The sequence below is a fragment of the Pipistrellus hanaki genome (genome assembly GCF_964339955.1).
Source record: "Pipistrellus hanaki genome assembly, chromosome: 1".
NCBI classification, from domain to species: Eukaryota; Metazoa; Chordata; class Mammalia; order Chiroptera; family Vespertilionidae; genus Pipistrellus; species Pipistrellus hanaki.
The window spans coordinates 68,849,209-68,864,977 of record NC_140503.1 but is presented as its reverse complement, the minus strand read 5'-3'; the positions used below and the strand labels follow the sequence as shown (position 1 = coordinate 68,864,977).

The 15,769-nt window shown below is 44.9% G+C and overlaps 2 protein-coding genes across 4 annotated transcripts in view; one reads left to right on the top strand and one right to left on the bottom strand.

Moving 5' to 3' along the window:
* The window catches only part of AVEN (apoptosis and caspase activation inhibitor), a 144,551-nt gene extending 131,459 nt beyond the window's left edge, over nt 1-13,092 (top strand). Inside the window, exons 3-6 of the mRNA XM_084862073.1 lie at nt 3,655-3,725; nt 8,297-8,392; nt 11,529-11,889; nt 12,676-13,092. Of these exons, the coding sequence (XP_084718199.1) occupies nt 3,655-3,725; nt 8,297-8,392; nt 11,529-11,889; nt 12,676-12,782 (635 nt within the window). The 3' untranslated portion in view covers nt 12,783-13,092. The remainder of the gene's footprint in view (nt 1-3,654; nt 3,726-8,296; nt 8,393-11,528; nt 11,890-12,675) is intronic.
* Nucleotides 13,093-13,217: 125 nt separating this feature from the next.
* RYR3 (ryanodine receptor 3) overlaps nt 13,218-15,769 on the bottom strand; it is a 508,007-nt gene continuing 505,455 nt past the window's right edge. For all 3 annotated transcript variants that reach the window (XM_084861661.1, XM_084861660.1, XM_084861662.1), the window contains 2 exons: nt 15,111-15,162; nt 13,218-14,225 (listed from right to left, as the gene is read on the bottom strand). In XM_084861661.1, the coding sequence (XP_084717787.1) occupies nt 14,130-14,225; nt 15,111-15,162 (148 nt within the window). In that variant the 3' untranslated portion in view covers nt 13,218-14,129. The remainder of the gene's footprint in view (nt 14,226-15,110; nt 15,163-15,769) is intronic.

The window sequence follows — 15,769 nt, the reverse complement described above, 5'->3', positions numbered from 1 at the left end:
TTTGCCATTTTTAATTTCTTTATAAAAATTTTTATTTTTTGATTATAGTTTATATTTATTATTATTTATATTAGTTTCAGGTGGACTGTATAGTTGTTAGACAATCATAACTTTACAAAGTGTTCCCCCTCAATATTTTGAGAACCAAGCTGGTACCATACACAATTATTACAGAATGATTGACTATATTCCCTATCCTGTACTAAAGTTACATCTTGTGACTATTTTGTAGCTATCAATTTATACTTCTCAATTTCTTTATCTTTTTCACCCAATTTCCCAACCCTCTTCCGCCCTGGCACCCATCAGTCTGCTCTTTGTATCTATGATTCTGTTTCTATTTTGTTTATTTTATTCTTTATGATTCCACATATAAGTGAAATTATATTGTATTTGTCTTTCTCTTTGTGACATATTTTACTTAGCATAATGCCCTCTATATCCCTATCCATGTTACAAATGGTAAAATTTAATTCTTTTTCCCTTCTTTTTACGGCTGAGTAATATTCCATTGCATATAGGTACCATAACCTTTTTATCCACTATTTATTGTTGGGCACTTGGGTTGCTTTCAGATCTTGGCTATTGTAAATAATGCTGCAGTGAACATGGGGGTGCATGTATCATTTCCAATTAATGTTTTGGGTCTCTTTGGATATATTCCCCAAAGTAGAATTGCTTGGTCATACAGCAGTTCCATTTTGAATTTTTTGAGGAACCAAATACTATTTTTCATAGTGACTGCACTAGTCTGCCTTTCACCAGCAGTGCCTGAGGGTTCTCTTTTCTATACATTTCACCTTGTTTTTTGATTTATTAATGACAGTCATTCTATCATGTGGGAGGTGATATCTCACTGGCTTTAACTAGCATTAGTGATGTTGAGCATCTTTTCATATGTCTGTTGGTCATCTGTATGCTCTCTTTGGAGAAGTGTCTATTCAGGTTGGCCGCCCATTTTTAATTGGATATTTTTCATGTTGAATAGTTTGGATATTAACCCCTTATCAGATGTATCATTGGTGAATATTCTATCCCATTTAGTAGGTTTTTTTTTTTTTTCCTTTTGTTGATTTTTTTCTCTCTATAAAATCTTGTTAATTTGATTTAGTCCAATTTGTTTATTTTTTCTTTTGTTTGCCTAAGGAGATAGATCATAAAAATGTTGCTAAGAGAAATGTCAGAGGTTTTACTGTCTATGTTTTCTTCTAGGAGTTTTATGGTTTCGAGTCTTACATTTAAGTCTTTGATTCATTTGAGTCTCTTCTTGAATATGGTGTAAGAAAGTAGTCTAGTTCCTTTTTTTTGCACATATTTTTCTAAATTTCCCAGCATTTATTGCCAGTCCCATACAGTTTTTCTTATTATAGCCTTGAAGTATAGTTTGATATCAGGTAGCCAGATTAATTTTTAATTTATTGATTTTTATTCATTTATTATTTATTATATATCATATATATACTAAAGGCTCGGTGCATGAATTTGTGTACAAGTGGTGTCCCTCGGCCTGGCTGGCGATCGTGGCCTATCAGGACGCTGGCCAGCAAGGGTGAGGGACTGTGGGGAAGTTGGCTGGCCAGGGGGAAGGACCGCGGGAGGTTGGCCAGCCGCCTCCAGATCAGGGCCGATGGGGAGACTAGCTAGCTGAGGAGAGGGTTCCATGGGAGGTTGGCTGGCTGCCCAAGGGGGAGAGCCTGCCTTGGGAGGTTGGCAGGGGGTGGGAGTGGAGAAGGGCTGTAGGAGTTTGGCTGGCCGGGGGTGGGGAGGGGCCACAGAAGGTTGGCCTGATCTTGTGGCCTGGGGGGAGGGACCATGGAAGATTGGCTGTGGGAGTGCACTGAACACCAGGGGCAGCTCTTACATTGAGCATCTGCCCTCTGGTGGTCGGTGTGCATCATAGTGACTGGTCAACTGGTTGTTTGGTTGTAACGGTTGCTTACTGGTTGTTCGGTGTGTCATAGTGACATAGTTCAGTGGTAATGGTCGCTTAGGCTTTTATACATATATACTAGAGGCCCAGTGCATGAATTCGTGCATGGTTGGGGTCCCTTGGCCTGGCTGGTGATCAAGGCTGATCAGGGCCATGGGAGGTTGGCCACGGGAGGTTTTGATCGGGTTTATTGGGGCAAGCCAGCTGGGGGGAGGGGCTGCAGGAGGTTTTAATTGGGACCATCAGGGGCCAGTTGGCTAGAAGGAGGGACCACAGGAGGTTGGCTGTAGGAGCACACTGACCACCAGGGGGCAACTCCTGCATTGAGCATCTGCCCCCTGGTGGTCAGTGTGCATCCTAGTGACTGGTTGACCTGTTGTTCAGTTGTTTGGTTGCGTAGGCTTATATATATATATATATATATGTAGATACTAGTGGCCCATTGCACGAAATTCATATATGGGGGCGGTTCCCTCAGCCCAGCCTGCACCCTCTCTAATTGGGGATATCCCTCTCGCAATCTGGGACCACTGACTCCTAACCGCTCACCTGCATGCCTGCCTGATGACCCCTAACCTGTCTGCCTGCCTGCATGATCTTGCCCACAACTACTCTCCCTTGACAGCCTGATTTTGCCGCCAACTGCCTCTGCCTGCCTGATCACTGTTGGCCAGGCCCCGAGAGAAAGAGAGAGGCAAGGGGTGATCAACATGGACCCTGCCTCCCTCTCTGGGCCTCTCTTCAGGCCTGATCTGCAGCCCCCTTGGCAGTCAGTGCTGGGTCACTGGAGGGAGAAGTGGACTGGACCTGAGTTTTTGAAGTATAAATAGGATATTAATGGGCAGAAGTGTGTGGGTCTTCTGAAAAGAGGGACGGATTAAAAAAAATGAGAATAGAATGGAATATGAAATATGTTTGGAATATGGAAAAGACAGATTCTGAAACAGAAAGTCTGAAGAAATAGGAAGTGGCTTAATGAGGCAGGACCACATTTTGGAGGATTCTGAAAGCTAGGCAGAGAAATAATTCTTCATTTATAAATTAGGTGTTTTTAATGCAAATAATAGGATAAGTACACTTACAAAATAAGCCTATGTCAAAGCTCGCTGTACAGGATCATTTTTCATGCGCTTATGTTGATCTTACATGTTCATTTTCCTTTATTCCGAGAGTTCACTGTATCATGATTCATATTAACCAATCTAAGACAGACACATTCTTTGAATTTGGTCTTGCAGCTGTCATTCTAAGCAGGTGATTTTTGGAATGCTGATAGAGGTTCATAACCTCACCTCAGAGAGAGATTTTAAGTTTCATATTGTGGATCAGGCTAGAACTGCTATCCTTCAGTTCTGTTTTTCTCCTTTTCTGCTGTGCCCACTCCCCAAATCATAAATATTAGTTTCCTTGCTTGCCTTAAGCAGATGAAGTATGCTAACTACGGGTAGATGGCCTGAACTGTTTTGTTGTCTCTCAGTGAGGATGTAGGATAGTGCCTTACTGAGAGCTGAATGGAGCAGTAAGTGCAGGTTCAAACACTATTTCATGTGAGCATCATGCACAGGCTGCTGTGCAATGACGTGGAAGCCAGGGCCTTCCTGAGTTCAGGATGGTTGGCTCTTCAGAAACGGCACTTTCATCCCATCCCACAAGGGGAGTTTAGAGAACTGAGCCTTTTTTCTTGGGCTTTTCTGTGAAGTTGTATGTTTTTTTTATATTTCTAGGGGACTCCTTCTCACAGTTCCGGTTTGCTGAGGAGAAAGAGTGGGATGGTGAAGCTTCATGTCCAAAGCAGGTAAGATGGTTTGTGTTGAATGTGGGGGGTTGGCTCTTTTCAGGTCTGGAAACTAACACCTCTGATATTATTGTTGAGCTAGAGTCTTTATGTAGGAAAAACTTTAGTAATTCATGGACAGTTTAGTCTCAATTACCTCAATTGCTCAGAACATTTTTAGGGAGCTTACATTTTACAGATCCTTGGAGCTAGAGTTAACCTTTATACTTGCCCATCTGTGTGACTTGCTCACAGACTAGGTTGCAAAGGAGAAAGCTGAGAGTCACGATTTTTAGTGGACTACTTTGCCATTTGGGCTTCCTCCTTTTCCATTTCTGAAAATTCCTCTTAGGGTTGAAAATTAATTTTCCCTCCACATTGTTTTTGATGTTGAGAAAAATTCTTTACTTTATAGCTTTAAATAACTCGACTTCCAGAATTAGGTGAATAAAGCTATAAAATAAGAACAAATATCATATATGTCTTTCAGTGAATCCATAAAGCCCAGATATTTTATTTGCTTTGTGTTCATGCTATGTTTTTCTCCTTAGGAATTTTGATTATTTTTTCATGCACGATTTCACTGATTTTTTCTTATGAAAGATAACAGATATTTTCACACCTTTAAGATGCACAGAGAGCCAAAACCGGTTTGGCTCAGTGGATAGAGCGTCGGCCTGCTGACTGAAAGGTCCCAGGTTCGATTCCGGTCAAGGGCTTGTACCTTGGTTGCAGGCACATCCCCAGTGGGGGGTGTGCAGGAGGCAGCTGATCTGTGATTCTTTCTCATCGATGTTTCTAGCTCTCTATTCCCTCTCTCTTCCTATCTGTAAAAAATCAATAAAATATATTAAAAAAAAAAAAAGATGCACAGAGAATTGTTGGTGGCTTGCCATGTACTCTCTGATTAGATCCCAGGGATTAGACAGTCTGTCCAGCCTCAGACAGGTGGCTGAGCAGCAGCCCCAAAGCCCAAAGGTGAGGCACCCTCTCCCCCATTCTGCCACCAGCTCAGTACACACACTGCAGGCGGTTCATCTATGGCTGGGCTGGTGTTGTGTTTAGTTGTTTGAGATGGACATTGTCTTATACAAATTGAGGAGTTACTGTAAAAGTACTGCCTGTAACTTTGCAAAGAGTATATATTTTACAAAAAGTTGGGAATTAAAAGTATTTGTATTTGTTTCCGCCTCTTTGGGCATATACATGAGATATAGTTTAGAGTTCTAGGACAAGTTGAAATCACAAACCAAGGTCATTGATGAATGTGGTGAAAACCAAACAACTCATTTTGACTCCTTTTGTATTTTCAAAAAATTGATTTTTAGAGAGAGAAATGGAGGGAGGGAGGGAAGGAGGTGGAGAGAGAGATACGAGAGAGAAACGTGGATCAGTTGCCTCCTGCACGTGCCCCGACTGGGGAGTGAAGTCACAACCTAGGTACTAGAATGTGCCCTGACCAGGAATCGACCTTCTGCTGCATGCGATGATGCTCCAGCCAACCGAGTCAAGCTAGGTCCTCAGAGGACATCCTTATGGGAGAGGGACCCAGCGCCCTCCTGCTGACTTGCCTTCACTTCTTTGTGCTCAGGTGCAGGCTGACAGGGACGGTGGCCTGGCGGCAGGGTCGGTGCTTAGCCGTGCTGGCTCCGTCACTATAGGGAGTTTCCCCTGAGGTCCAGGAGTGGGATTTTCATGTCTTTCCTTTGGACATTGAGGGACATGTGTGGAGAGAAAGGGCAGGAGGAGAACTTCTTTGGGTGAAAACATAGATCTGTTTTTTTAAAAATCACTTTTTTTTTCTATTCCACCTTTCATTTTTGTTGACATAATGACTTGTTCAGCAGAGCTTCCCTGAGGGAGTGTTGCATGCTTGCTGGGCCAGATGCAGTGGTTCCTGAGCCTGGCTTCTAAAGGTGTAGCCCCCAGATCCCCCTCCAGACTCTGGTTCTGAGCGAGGCTGAGAATCTGTGTCTGGAAAGCTCCCCAGACTGGGGTCCCTGAGTCCCACACGAATATGGCCAGTGCTTTGGCTCCTAGGAAGGTGGGCTGGGCTGAGGAAAGGCTATGGTGACTGCTCTCAGAAAGGAAGAAGAGAAGAACCAAAGGAAAGCAGTGCTGGACTTTTTTTTTAAAGTTGCAAAGTAGAGTTTCTAGCAGGTTCTTTCCTCACCAAGTACTGTACCTTTACACAGACTCAGAGACTCGGAGCAGAATGAGGTTCCTGGACAGAGCAGAGCTGCAGGATTAGATTCTCACTCCCCAGACAGGCTTCTGTGCTCACTGAGGGCAGAGGTGGGGATGGGAAGGGGGATTGTCTGAGTTGGGCTGCTCCCCTCTGTCAGCAAGGACTGTGCAGGAGAGAGGACACCAGGGAGTCCCATTGCAGACCAGGCTGCGACTCCAGCTGCGAGTGACCATCAGAGTTGGCCAAGTAGGTTATGGAGACTGCGCTCTCCAGGCAAAAAACCCTGTGAATTATTTTAAAGCTAATTCATGGTTATTATTCCAATTAAACCTATTTTAAAGTTCACGCTTTACACAATTCACTTCATTCCGCTTTCTATCTAGGGGTGTCAGCTTTAGCCCTTTAGGGGGACAGTGTTACAGTGGTGTTTGATGCCAGGCTCCTGGCTGCGGGACTCCTGCGGGGAGACAAGGAGCAATCACCCTGGTGGCTCCAAGTGTCTTGGGCATCATGGAGGTGGGACAGCGTCAGCTGGGCCTCAGGTGACGGTGGGGATTAGAAATGTGGGGGGAGGAGACATTCCAGTAGCAAACACAGCCAAATGCCCAAAATTCAGAACGCAGCTCACAAGCACAGCAGGCCGTCTGCATATCTCTGTGTGGTCACCTCACAGACTCCTCTTTGTTTATGATGCACCTTACAGTCATGCTGCACACGATGCCAGAGAGGGCGGAGGAAGTTTGGATACCTTTAGCCAGAGCCCAGCACGCCTCAGCGGTTCTCCTGAGAGCTGAGAGCAACAGGTCGCAGAGGGCAAGTTCTCACTCTTTTGTAGGCTGAATGAAGGGGGTATACCCATGTACTTTGCAGACCCCGTGGCTGTGGGGAGGGTGAGATTTTCAGGTTGTAATTTGCTGACTGACCCGGGTGTTAAGCATTCAGGATCACACCTTACTAGTGGGCTGAGGGAGTTTCTCCAAACTGGGAAACAGGAGCTTGGCCATGCTGGGTGTGATCAGAGCATGTAGGTGCTGAGGCCAGGGCGACACCTACTGAGTTTCTCACTTTCTCATCAGGGCTTCCTTACCTCCATCCTGTTCCCCAAATACTTTTTTTAAAGATTTAAATTTAACTTTCCCAGGACTAGGGGCCCTAATTGGTGTGTCAGCATTGCTTCCCGAATAAGCCAGCCATCTTCGGAAAATTTCAGCAGGGTGTCGAAAAGCCACTTTGTTTCTTGCGATCTGTGTGCCGTGGTGGGGATTAGGGTTAGAGTGGGTCTGGGTTTCATTTCGGGGCCCTTCTTGAGCACAGCAGGAATGATGGAGTATTTCCATTATAAACTCCTCTGCCCGAGACATTCCTGCGGTGGGATCGAGGTTAGACTGGATAGAGGAGTGCTGGATTTTATCTAACTTGATGTCGGAGATGATAGAATAAGACATGCTTCCAGCTGTGCTGTCCTTGGTAGATGAGGTGTCAGTGGTGTTTGCCTCTAATGCAGTGGTCAGCAAACTCATTAGTCAACAGAGCCAAATATCAACAGTACAACGATTGAAATTTCTTTTGAGAGCTAAATTTTTTAAACTTAAACTTCTTCTAACACCAGTTCTTCAAAATAGACTCGACCAGGCCGTGGTATTTTGTGGAAGAGCCACACTCAAGGGGCCAAAGAGCCGCAGTTTGCCGACCACGGCTCTACTGTGAGGTCATTGTAACCACCTTCTAGTTTTTTCCTTCTCTTGGCTCCCAGGGCTCCCAGAGCAGCTGCTATGCTATAGGTAAGCCAGGTGGTAATCTGGAATGCTTTTTCAGATACTGTCAGTTTGGGAGGTCACTGTATGAGTATGAATGGGAAGGGAGTCAAAGGGAGCTTTTAGTGTTGGCCACACACAGCATGCTGACTGCTCAAGGGTGAGTTTCCATCCTCTGCTTTCTTGTTAGCAGGTACCTCACAGGCTCCTTGGGCCTGCCTCTCAACCTGTCACCGTCTTACTGCCTAGACAGCTTCCTCTCCTGAGGGTCAGCACCTGCATTTGAGAATCCACTTAGATTCCACGGAATGCTAATTTTTCTTTCAGTTTGCAGTAAGTCCAAGAGTGTCCGGTTTCCAGGTTATTGTGCATTCCTGACGGTGGGGTGCGCTCTCCCCGCTGCTGCTCCAGCGGCGTGAGCTGTGGCTTAGGAAGGTGGTGCTTGGTTCTGCTCATCTTAATGCAGAGGTGATAGATATAACCATATCAACCGTATCAAGTGTAATCTATGATCTGACTTACTCTCAGCTAAAGTAACTCCAGGGAGAATTTATTTCCGTCTTCTCTTTCATTTCTAGAAGGTCACATGTAATAATCACCAGGAATACATATGTATGTATGATCTATGTATCTTTCTTATTTATTTATAGAATTCAGCATTTTATGTGGACTGTGAGTCATTGGTTCAAGCCCTTCAAGAACTGCCTCTCTCCCTCCGACTCAATGTTGCTGCTGAATTGGTCCAGGTAAAAGCCCTGATGGCATCTTCGAGCTGGCGTGGGTTAGGGCAGGAGAAGGAAGAGTGAAAAATAGCCCCTGGCAGGATGTCTCAGACTCAGCTTTTCCTTTTATGAAGCTGAGGGTTTTTATCAGGTAGCACTTTGTAAAGCTTTAAGGGAGAATGAGTTAATTTTTCTAAAGATTTTTTTTTTCTTTACATTTTATAGTCGAAACATTTTAAAGAATCAGATGTAATGAAGTTTAATGAAATGTAAAAGTATAAAGTCTGGCTGGTACAATATTTATATTTGGTACTAAGGAAGCAGTGGTTGAGTAGACAGACATGGTTCCTGCCCTTGTGGGGCTTAATCTATTGGGAAAGGTGGGTATTAAACAGATTATCACACAAAAGTACAAATCGTGATAACTGCTAGGAAGGGCTAGCACAGTGTACTGTGGGATTATATAACACTGAACCTGATGTACTCTGCTGCGATTGGGAATGGATTTTCTGAGGAAGGGACAGATAAGCTGAGACCCAAGGTAGAAGGCCATTTGAGTTGGAATTTAGACAAGGATCTGATTAACAGCACTGCTACTGCTGATACCAGTAGTAGACTGCTGATACTTGCTGTGGACAGCAAGTGGGCCGAGGGGTTGGGGTGGGCGTGTTTATTGGTTAATCCAAACTTACAAGAGAGGAAAAGAGGGGATGCAAGTTGGGAGGCTGTTGCTCGGGTCCAGGCGAACTTGGAAAGGGTGATGATGAGAGAGGTGGCACAGAATTGTAGTTTTCTAAGAGGAACTTCCAAAGAAAAATTAAGAGGACTCAGAGAATGACTGAAATGGAGAGAGAGTGGGCAAAGAATTACTCTAGGTTTTTCCCCAGCTTGTGCAACACTGCTAGGTGGGACCAGGAGGGGTGAGGTTGGAATATTAGAGATTTGTGCCTCTGAGATATGAAAGTGAAAATAGAAGTCAAATAGACATAGAGATTCATAGTTCAGAATTAAGGGCTGGAAATAGAAATTGGGGAGGTGTTCCTGTAAGATAGTGATTGAGAGGAACGGACTGTATATAAGGAGCTTCAGAATTTAAGTGTGGCTCGCTTGACTTTTTAAATAAGTGAAACCCTGGGTAGTACTAGTTTTAAATAGGATCCCAGCAGCCAAAATGGCTAACTTTGCCCTTCATTTGAATGGGATGCTGTTTCTATTGCAATCACTAGTCTCATAGTTAGGGCAGCAAGGAGGAGGAGAGGTAAGGGCAGAGAAGTAGAGGGGTTTCACTGGCCTCTGACGGGAATCACTGCTCTGTAGGAATGTGGGGTGCATTTGGGGTTGTGACTGAGAGAGGCCGGGTGTCCCGGTGTTCAGGGTTCTGACGTGTTTGGTTTGGTCCCACACGATGAAGAATGGTTAAACAGAGCACACAGGGAACCACAGAGATGAAGGAACCACAGAGATGGGGGCCCAGGACTCAGGAGAGAAACAGGAAGTGTTGTGAGCATTTGAAAGTGAAGGATGTATTGGTGGTAGGCCTTAGAGCAGGGGTCTTCAAACTACGGCCCGCGGGCCACATGCGGCCCGCAGAGGAGTCTGATCCTGCCCGCCAGGTTTTTTGGGCAGTGAGCGCAGCCGAGGTGTTACAGTAGGAATTAGTAGTTCATATAGTCCGGCCCTCCAGCTCTCTGAGGGACCGTGATCTGGCCCCCACTTTAAAAAGTTTGAGGACCCCTGCCTTAGAGTAAAGGTAAATACTAATAACTGCAATAACTTTGAAAACCAGGCTAACTTTGTTTTGAAATCCCCCCCCCCTCCCCCCCGCTTTCTGTGCCATGATGCACAGCAGTTATTTTCAATTGTGTTTCTATATCAGAACCTCCCGGGCAGGTAATAAACAACCAAACCAGGTGTCCAATTCCAGACACCCGGAAGCGAAATCCCTGGACTGGAATAGAGGACCACATCCCGGCTTCGTCCGGCACACTGACAGTATGAACATTTACGTTTGTGCGTCCAGTCATACTGTCAGGAGCCTGAAGAGTTGTTAGCAAATTGGATCTGCTCAGGGTGCTTACATGTCCAAAGAGGGGACGGTGCTGCCAATAGTGGCCGGCCTTCATTCTAAACCTATCCACTCCGATGCCGTGTTGGTCACAAGGCCTCCTGCAGGACGTTGTTCTCAGCCTAACTCTGCATTGCAATTACCTGCAAAATTTTACCTTTTATTACATCACTAGAGGCCTGGTGCACAAATCTGTGCATGGGTAGCGTCCCTCAGCCTGGTGGGCGATCAGGGCCATCTTGCCCAGTCCTGATTGGGGCAGTCCAGGGGGAGGGACTGCAGGAGGTTGGCTGACCACGGGAGGTTGGCTGTGGGAGTGCACTGACCACCAGGGGGCAGCTCCTGTGTTGAGCATCTGCCCCCTGGTGATCAGTGCACATCATAGCAACTGGTCGACTGGTGATTTGTTTGTAATGGCTTTTATACATATAGATAACGTAGAGACAGAAAAGTGCATGCAAAGGCAGTACTTACCATTGACTTAGCATCAAATCAAGAATCAGAATGTTGCCCACGCTGCTCAAGCCACCATGTCCTCATTGCTCTGAGTCAGTTCCCCTAAAACCACTGTTTTTACTGCTAATGCTAAAGACCAGTTTTGCCTGCTTTTGGCTTTTTACAAATGCAATCAAATAGTATGTTTTTCTTTCCCGTCTGACATTTTTGAATTCAATTTGCCTCTTCACCTTTATATTAGTGCTTTCAAGTACAATGAACAGATCTGATTTGCTAGTTACTCCTTGGTCCTTTTCCAGAATTTAAATTTAACTCTCATCACAGACTTTAGTGTACCTTCGGTAGACCTGTGGTACTGTGATTTCTCAGGCCTGAGAGAGGACATGGCCCTTTTGATTTCAACTTCGAGGCAGTCAGCACAGAGCTGAGTGGGGGGTACAGCCCTGTTATGTCAGTGAGGTCGCCCGCATTTACCCCCATGTTAGTAAGGAGGGTGCTGTGACAGGCCCCACCGGACACCCTTTGTGAACTTCCTGTCCGATTCTAAGGCAGTTTGATGGCTTCTTTTGCTTCTGTTTCTGTTTGAGCAAATGGCACAGAACTCACATTTCCAACTCGGTTATTATGCTTCTCTTTCAGACCACCCTTCCTTTAGAGCTTCCTCAGGTGAAACCAAAGAGAAATGACGAAGGCAAGGGAGTAGGCATGCCGCTAAGGGGGCCCCTGGGGCCTGGAGGAAAGGGGTCCGTGTCTGAGCTGAAATCTGCGCCTGCTGGCTGCCCCGGGGCCCTGGGTAAAGCTGGCCCCGGACCAGGCCCTTCAGAGGGCTCCCAGGAAGCCGTCCCCCAGCAGCAAGCAGCGGACCATCTGGAGGAAGAATTAGACCTGCTGCTCAGTTTAGATGCACCTGCAAAAGCAGGAGCGAACATCTTACCAGACCAGATGCCTCAGGACCTGGAATCTGAGAAAGACGGGGAGGTGCTGGCTCAAGAAGAAAAAGGTACGGTTTTCATTTTATTCCCTATCCATCTTCTTGATTCCGTGCTTTTATGAGAACAGCCTCACCCGTGTCACATCCACACACATCTCCATTGGTGCCTGACATCACTCTGGTGTCATCCACTGACATGTTTCTGTGCTCCCATCTCCGCTTCCTCCACCTGACCTTTCTGACAACATTCCTCTCTCAATAGAGCTGCTTCCTTGCCTGATCGCAGTGTTAAATATGGGGCTGTGAACTGAACGTGAACTATAAACTGGCCTTGAGATATTTGTAGCCCTGAGGTGTGCGGCAGCAGGCCTTTTAACCGGCTGTCTGAACAGCCCTGTTAACCAGCTCTTCCTTCGTTTTACTGCTTTGATCTTGTTTTTTACAAGAGAAGGACACTTTCCTGTGTGTGCGTGTTCCCTGAGGCGGTGGCCCATCTGATGTGGAGAGGCCCAACGTGAGGCCTCAGCGTATGCTGTGGTCAAGAGCCTTAATACTCTCCAGCATTGCTACAATAGTGCATGGAAAACCGAGCATTGGTCTTTTTAACAAACTAGTGAATTGTGAAATTCAACTTGAGAATGAATAGAGGGCAAATTTCTACCCTATTCATTTGTTTGGGTATCATTGTATCTCCTTAGGGAGTAGAAACAACAATGGAATGTTTTCCCTTGCTTTAAGCAAAGTAATAATTATGGCTGAATTATATCATGGAACAATGCCCAGGGAAGCTGTCACCCTCTGTCCTGGGACTAATGTGAAGTTGTTAACTTTGCCTTTATCTCCTACTTCCTGCAGAACCACCTGTGGCGGAAGTAAAGATTGTGGAACCCAAGCAACCAAGCACATCCAAAAATGTTACCGAGGAAGAGCTGGAAGACTGGTTGGACAGTATGATTTCCTAACGAAAAAGAGGAAGAAAAACACGCCTGACGTGTAAGGCCGGGCCCATGGCTGTCCTTGAGAGCAGCTAGCTTATGAGCTTGCCCAGTGCCTGTGTGTTCCATCAGCTCACACAGTGCACACCTACCTCTGTGTTTGACAGCAGCCACAGGAATACATGACGAGGCTCGGGGCATTTTTCTCTGACTTAGTCATCTCAGACTCAGGGAGGACGGAGATGCGCTTGTTGCTAGCACAGCAAGTGCTGCTGCTGAAGAGAAGAGAGCAAGCAGCCGGGCATGCATTTGGCGAAATAAATCAATGCTGGTCTGAGGAGTGTTTTCCCTTTTTGTGAAGGGGTTTAGGGGTTCTCTTTGTCTCATGTCCCTTTCCCAGCAGCCACAGTGTGGTTGTAGAATCATCCAGAGGTGATGAATTACAAGAGGCCAAACCACGGGTCGGCATGTATCACTTTATTGCAGTGGGCACTTCATTTTACTTAAGATTCACCTAAACATAGTGGCTCCACTACTTAAGAGGGACCATAAAGCATTACTCAATTTGGCATCAGATTGAGATTTTTCTGAGTTTTCAGTACAGTACTTTTCTTCTAATAACAGCAATCGACAAGCTGTTACTGAGAGAAAAATTATATGAATAACCTTCAAGTGCAGTTTCTTAAAGTAAGACAGAATATCAACACAATTATTTAATGGGACTGTCCATCTGGAACATAAACATAAAAAACTTGCATAGCTATATCTAAAGAGGTTTTAAGGCACTTAATCGATATTTCAGTGTCGACAAAGTGTTGGTTTTTCTGTTTTCTATTTCTTTAACTGGTTAAAGCTTTTCAAGCTGATTCTGGGTACATTCACAAGTAAGTACCATGGGAAAAATTAGACTGCAGTTAAAATGATTTTTTGTAGTTCAGGTCATGAGTCACTCGTGGATATTGTCATGTGGCTGACATTCAAGTGTGTAAAATTTCATGTATTATGCATCCAAGACTTCATACTTCTAGTCCCTTTCTCAATGCTGCCATCTTGACAAGCACGTTACATGAGAACTGAAAATCTTGAAGGCATTCAACTCGAGTCCTTGATTTAACATTTTGAAAGGTTATCTCCCACAGGGTTTGTCCATTAGGCATAAGAGTCCAATCAATTCCAGAATATCAGATTGTTTTTTTTTTTTGTGGCTTCTTTTTGGGGTTGTTTTTACACAGATTTTTTAAACAAACTATTTCTTGATGTAAGGGAGGTATTTAGAAAATGTCACCTTTCAGAAATGTTGCATATGAAGAGTAAAAGAGGATTTTAATTTCACTTTTAAGTTGTCAGTCCTGACTCGGGGAGTGTCATTCAGGTTTATCCCAGCTGATCCTCATATTGTTTCCGGAAGCAGTCGCCAGCTGGGAAGAAATCCCAACACCTTTCTTGGTACATCTTCCAGACATACGATTCCTGAAATAATCGGGGGGGAAGATACTTCTTTTTAAACCACAGTAAGCTGGAGCTCGAAAACTCTGTTTTCGCTCTATTTGTCTCCCTTTAGGAATTTTGATGTGGATTAATATGAGGCTCAACTGGCACATTCATTCTTGTTCTGTTCACAGCCCATTTTGGCAGCAAGAGGTTTCTTCCCATTTCCTCCTCCCGAACACAGAAACCAGCTCAGTGATTGACATAAAAATACTTAAAAGATTACGTAATTTGTAATTGGTGGAAGAACGCACGATGGGGACCATGGAGGCCTGGCTGAGGTAGATTAAAGCCAGCTCCGGAAACCAGCTGCCTCTCATAAATGCTCGAGCTGTGAAGAATTCCTACAAACCCAGTCAAGGTTGAAAACTTGGTAACCTGCTTCTTTTGCCTGTGTTCGTTGTCTTTACATCTCATATTCAATCACAGAATCCCTTTGACACACACCTTCATTCATACTCTCACACCCACCCCTCCCCGACTCAAGATTATCTTTCTTATGCCATCCTCACAGCATTTGCCTCTGCTCCCCTGTTCTGTGTTCTCACCACCCACTCAGCTCCTCATTATCTTTTGCTCTGTAATGCCCCCAACCTCCAGCTCCTTAACTCTGAAGGGTGTGGAAAATGTCAGTGTCGGCTGGAAGGATAACCAGGACTCTTTTGGGATAGAATGGAATTGCTTTAGAATTCTGGCTTCTTAAGTCATGGTGGATGAGGCAGAAAGCAGTGGGGAACAGCGTAGATGCTGATGGGATCACCTGTCCCCGTCAAATAGCCTGTGCTCAGCCGATTCGATTCTTGACACTTAGGCAAAGGAAGTGCTGCTGTGGGGGGGTGTGATGCTTAATTAGACTTTCCCCCTCACCTGACCCGTGTGCTCTGTTTCATCTTTGTTAATCAAATACATCAGGAAGAACCTGGAACGAGGAAAAAGGGTATAAAAAATGGGGAAAAGACAATGTTATATACTTCTGTTGGGAAGCCTAGTTTCATTTACTTAATTAAAGGAACCAGAGGAAGGGTTCAAAATATGCTTTTTAGTGTCATGCTGTCCACTAGGCCTTTCTGAATTGGACAAATGTGGCATAGACTCAAACCGTCGTTTTCTGATGATAATGTTAAAATTAGCCTTTTCATGAGAAGAGATCCTTTTTACCGTCCCCAGAGCTTAAGCTAAGATCCCCTGTGGGGAAGCATTTTCTCTACCATTTTATTGTTTTAAAATATCCTAATTCAAACAATGAAGTGATATTCCAGACTCTTCCCGCATAATTTTCATCATGACATAAGAATTAAATATTTTAGCCAGATTGGCTCGGTGGATAGAGCGTTGGCCTGTGGACTGAGGGGTCCTAGGTTTGATTCTGGTCAAGGGCATGTACCTTGGTTGTGGGCACATCCCCAGTAGGGGGTGTGCAGGAGGCAGCGGGTAGATGGTTCTCTCTCATTGATGTTTCTAACTCTCTATCCCTCTCCCTTCCTCTCTGTAAAAAAGTCAATAAAATATATTATAAAAAAAAGAAT